Source organism: Leptonychotes weddellii, unplaced genomic scaffold (genome assembly GCF_054177405.1).
Source record: "Leptonychotes weddellii isolate Sample4059 unplaced genomic scaffold, ASM5417740v2 HiC_scaffold_13967, whole genome shotgun sequence".
Lineage (NCBI taxonomy): Eukaryota > Metazoa > Chordata > Mammalia > Carnivora > Phocidae > Leptonychotes > Leptonychotes weddellii.
The window spans coordinates 311-5,416 of record NW_027719890.1 but is presented as its reverse complement, the minus strand read 5'-3'; the positions used below and the strand labels follow the sequence as shown (position 1 = coordinate 5,416).

Genomic DNA, 5,106 nt, shown 5'->3' with positions numbered 1-5,106 from the left:
CTGACCCACCCAGGCGCCCCCCAGCAAGAGTATTCTGCCTGAGAGGGTAGGCAAGGAAGTTCTTAGAATCTCAGCGAGTGGGGCACCTGGGTGGCTCAGTTGGTTAAGCGTCTGCCTTCGGCTCAGATCATGATCTCAGGGTCCTGGGATCGAGCCCCGCATCGGGCTCCCTGCTCCGCAGGAAGCCTGCTTCTCCCTCTCCCATTCCCCCTGCTTGTATTCCCTCTCTCGCTGTGTCTCTCTCTGTCAAAGAAATAAATAAAATCTTTAAAAAAAGAGTATCAGCAAGTCAAGGCAATCTGATGGGAGGAGCACAAGATTCAGAAGTCAGGGGGACCAGAGTGCAAATCGCACTGGCTTTGGGCAACTGACTTCCCCTCTCTGACGCTCAGCTTCCCTGTCTGTAATAAGGAAGTGATAGCAGTAGCTACCTCACAAGGTAGTGGTGAGAATTCAGTAAGGCAGGCACGTGCTAAGTGCTTGATAAATGGGAGATGTCACAATCATATATTATTCACGGCCCATGGAAAGTAGCACAGAGAGAGCAAGGAACTGCCCTGAGGTCACACAGCAAATCGGATGCTGGCTACGGGTCAGGAAGTGGTGGGCTTGGAGAGGGGAGTCTTGGGGTTCTCCCAGGGACCCATTCTCTGATGGGCTCCTTGTTCCTTCTAGGCCTGCCCAAGCCTCCCCCTGAGCTGGAGCCCGAGCCGGAGCTCGAGGGGCTGCTGCCACCAGTGCTGGAGGCTGGTGACGCAGATGAAGGCGCCGTAACCCGGCCCCTGAGCCCCACGAGGCTGCAGCCGGCACTGCCCCCCGAGGCTCAGTCAGTGCCCGAGCTGGAGGAGGTGGCACGAGTGCTAGCGGAGATACCGCGGCCCCTCAAACGGAGGGGCTCCATGGAGCAGAGCCCGGCAGTAGCCCTGCCCCCCACCCACAAGAAGCAGTACCAGCAGATCATCAGCCGCCTCTTCCATCGTCACGGCGGGCCTGGGGGGCCTGAGCCCGAACTGTCGCCCATCAGTGAGGGATCCGAAGCGAGGGCAGGGCCCCCTGCTCCTGCCCCACCGGCTCTCATCCCACCCCTGGCCCTGCCCCAGACCAGCCCACCAGAGCAGCTGCAGAGCACGGTACGTAATACAGGAGCACACGGGGGTCTATTAGCACATGGAAGCGCCCCTTCCCTTTTAGGACAGGACCTGGAAATTGCACCCATCACATCTGCCTCTTCCAATGGGTCAGGAACCCGGCTGCAAGGGAGGCTGGGAAATGTAGTCTTTAATCCAGGTGTTGCCTGGGTTCTGAAGACAGGGAGAATGTCTAGGGAGAGGCATTCACAAGTCTTGGCCACACAGAGACTCTCTCTGCTCCCCCCCCCCGCCCCCCGCCAATAACCGGCCCCCAAGGGCATCTCTTCAGGAATCTTGGAGTCTTACCACCTGGAAATGAGCGTGTCAGTGGGTTTCTTCCAGGACCTGAAAAGCCTGCCTGAATCGAGACAGTCACCATTTCTCTCCCCAGCTGCTGCACGGTCTCTCATGTCTGCCTTCTCTGGGGATCGCTCTCTCCCCTCAGACCTCAGCAAGCCTGTGCCATGGCTAGAAGTGGCGACTCAAAATGACCTCTCACTTCAGGCCCATGGTGTCCTCTGATGCTGTTCAGAGCTGCTTTCATTCAGAATTGCAAGAGCAAGTCTCTGATCTCTGCAGCTGTGGGCGTTGTGATAAAGGGCACCAGCTGCAGAGCTAGGCTGCCTGGTTCATATCCCAGCTGCATGGCATGTATTAGCTGTGCGACCTTGTTGTGCAAGACACTTAGCCGCTCTGGGCCTCGGTGTCTTCATCTGTAAAATGGGGATGAGAATAACCATAGGATTGCTGTGAACATTAAGTATATGAATATAGTGCTTAGAATAGTGCTTGGCACTTAATTGTTAACCACTATTATTATTGTTAGCATTTGACCAGGGAATGGTCGCCTTCTAAACTTGCTCCAGTCCCTGTGTCTTGGCTGGGGGTGGGTGGTGTCTATGGAACAGTCCTGTTCTCTCGGTGTGGATGGACGGAGAGAGGCGAACGATTTCCAGGGAAGAAGCAGGGGCCAGGTACTGACACCCAAAATGCCTATTCCCAAGCCCTCCTAAAGTTGGAGCCAGGAAATGTTGAGATCCAGGATCTTGAAATCAAGAACAGAAGAATGAAATCACCTTATAGAATCACAAAGTCCTGGCCATAAAGAAACTTGAAAATTCACAGAATTCAAGAATTAAATCCTGTTCTCAGTCTCAGAGCAGTGAACCTTCAGAATCCTGAAGAGCCGAAGTTTCAAAGAACAGGATCTTAGAATTTAAAAGTTAGTAACACCAACTGTGGTTATTAAGTGATCCGTGAAGTCACCAAAACTGAAAATTAAAGACTCTTCTCATTTGAATCTGAAAATTACAGATTAGTGCACTAATATGTTGAAATACAGAATTCTGTTTTATTATTATTATTATTATTTTAAAGATTTTATTTATTTATTTGAGAGAGAGAATGAGATAGAGAGAGCATGAGAGGGTGGAGGGTCAGAGGGAGAAGCAGACTCCCTGCTGAGCAGGGAGCCTGATGCGGGACTCGATCCCGGGACTCCAGGATCATGACCTGAGCCAAAGGCAGTCGCTTAACCAACTGAGCCACCCAGGCGCTCAAGTTTTATTATTTTTTTAAAGATTATTTTTTTTAAGTAATCTCTACACCCATCATGGGGCTTGAACTCACAGCCCCAAGATCAAGAATCTCATGCTGTACCAACTGTGCCAACCAGAATTGTATTGTAAATGAACATTTTCCACTAGAAAAGAATACACAAACACCATAGTAACTAGGAGGAAATAGAAAAAAAGAATAAAGAGGCCAAAAATTAACGGCACTCAGAACCATGATTAACATTTTAAGTATCTCCTTCCAATCTGTCGGAATGAAATTCTAACCATAAAACATTAAAGTTCCCAATCATAGAATCTTGGGAATGCAGTATCTTGGGTCTTCAGCAATTTGACATGGCATAACTTAGCATTCCTGGACTCACAACAATATTGGAAATTTGAAATAGATGAACCGCAGAGAATTTTGAAATCCGTGGCTCTTGGGATCTTCAAATTCCGGGATCTTGAAATCATCGACATCAAAGACCAGAATCACAAAAATGCTACATGCTCCGAATAAATGAATCTGGTAGGAGGACCCATGAACATCAAAAATAAGAAAACACAAGAAATTAAAAAAAGAAAGAAAGAAAGAAAACACAAGGAATAATAGGCTAAATAATCTCGTTCCATACATCTGGAATTAACATTGGACAACAGTTTGTCCTGTGTGTTTCACAGTATTTATGTTTTATAAAAGCAGTAAGACTGAGGACGGGTTGAATAATCTGGCTTCTATGAATCATCAACTCATCAGGTTCCTTTCAGGTCTCAGGGGCCAAGATCCTATACTCACCAGATTCCCTGACTGTCGTAAGTAATCAAAGGCTATAGAACTAAGGCATCCCCTTCCCCATGGCCGTCTGGACTCAGGCTCTGTACTTCCCTGCCTTCCAATCCCAGCCCTACCTCTGCCTAGTTGGTTGAACTGGGGCGGCTGCCGCCGGGTCCCTGAACCTCTGTTTTCCTCTGTAAGTAATGGGTATATTAACGATCCCCCCAAGTCACTGAAGCCCACCCCCACCCCCTGCCCTGTCCCCGCAGGAGATGCGCTCGGTGCTGCGGAAGGCGGGCTCCCCGCGCAAGGTCCGCCGCGCGCGCCTCAACCCGCTTGTGCTCCTGCTGGACGCCGCGCTGACCGGGGAGCTGGACGTGGTGCAGCAGGCGGTGAAGGAGGTGCGCGCTGCCAAAGCGCAGGGCAGGCGGGGTGGGGGCGGCGGACGCGGGATGGCCGCCGCTGGGGACTGAGCCTCCGCGTCCCCCTCCCACCCAGATGAACGACCCGAGCCAGCCCAACGAGGAGGGCATCACCGCCCTGCACAACGCCATCTGCGGCGCCAATTACCCCATCGTGGACTTCCTCATCGCGGCCGGCGCCAACGTTAACTCCCCCGACAGCCACGGCTGGTGAGCTCTGACCCTGACCCGCGCGGGGCGGGGCGCGGGGCGGGGCGGGGCGGGGCGCGGGGCGGGGCGCGGGGCGGGGGAATGCGCGGCCACCCACGCACGCCTCCACGCCTAGGACACCGTTGCACTGCGCGGCGTCGTGCAACGACACGGCCATCTGCACGGCGCTGGTGCAGCATGGCGCAGCAATCTTCGCCACCACGCTCAGTGACGGAGCCACCGCCATCGAGAAGTGCGACCCCTACCGCGAGGGTTACGCTGACTGCGCCACTTACCTGGCAGGTGCGAGGCACGCCTCTGGGGGAGGGAGGAGGTCGTGGGGACTGGGCCGCCCAGCTGGCAATTGCGGAGAGGGAGGCGGCAGATTGCGGGTCGCGGGAGAGAAGACGTGGGGGCTGTACCAATCAAGTGGCAGGATCACAGAGGAAGGGCGGCGGGATGGACCACCTGCGGGGGAGGGGGACAGGGCGTCCCAGCTGGCAGGTGCAAGCGGGCTGTGTGGGGTGAGCAGACTGCCGACCTCGAGGGATGGGGGGAACGGGCACTGTGCCATGCAAACTGGACACCTGTAGGGAGAAGAGAGGTCTTGGGAGATTGCACTGTTCCCCTGCTTTCTCACCTGCGGGCGTGGGGAGTTGGCCGTTCCATTGATACCACTTACCGGGCATAGGGCTGGGCAGGTGGGCCGTGCTCCGTGTGGGAGACACAGGGCCACACACCTGGCAGGTGAGCAGGCCATGGCTTCTGGGGAGGGGCTTGGGGACTCTTCCACTTGAGGGGATACACGAGGCTTCCCTTATGGGGGGAGGGAGCAGATCACCTAACCAGGTGATGGGAGGAAGTAGGTAGCCTGTACCAAGGGCTTGTCCGTATTACACACCTGGGGTGGGTGGGCAAACTGTATCATAGGGTGGGGTTAGGAACATCACAGAGCTGGAGTGAGTTAGGCTCTAGGATCGCGGTGGGGGGGACAATGTTTTTCAGAGGTGAGCCTCTTGGGCCACACAAGAGCC

At 54.2% G+C, this 5,106-nt stretch overlaps 1 protein-coding gene across 1 annotated transcript; it reads left to right on the top strand.

Annotated features, from left to right (window-relative positions):
• The first annotated feature begins 218 nt into the window (after positions 1-218).
• Positions 219-4,817, top strand: LOC145718318 (relA-associated inhibitor-like). The gene is made up of 5 exons (XM_081809804.1): positions 219-1,130; positions 3,455-3,499; positions 3,731-3,862; positions 3,960-4,093; positions 4,209-4,817. The coding sequence occupies exons 1-5, from the start codon at positions 495-497 to the stop codon at positions 4,663-4,665; spliced, it is 1,404 nt and encodes a 467-aa protein (XP_081665930.1). The 5' UTR covers positions 219-494; the 3' UTR covers positions 4,666-4,817.
• The last annotated feature ends 289 nt before the right edge of the window (positions 4,818-5,106 follow it).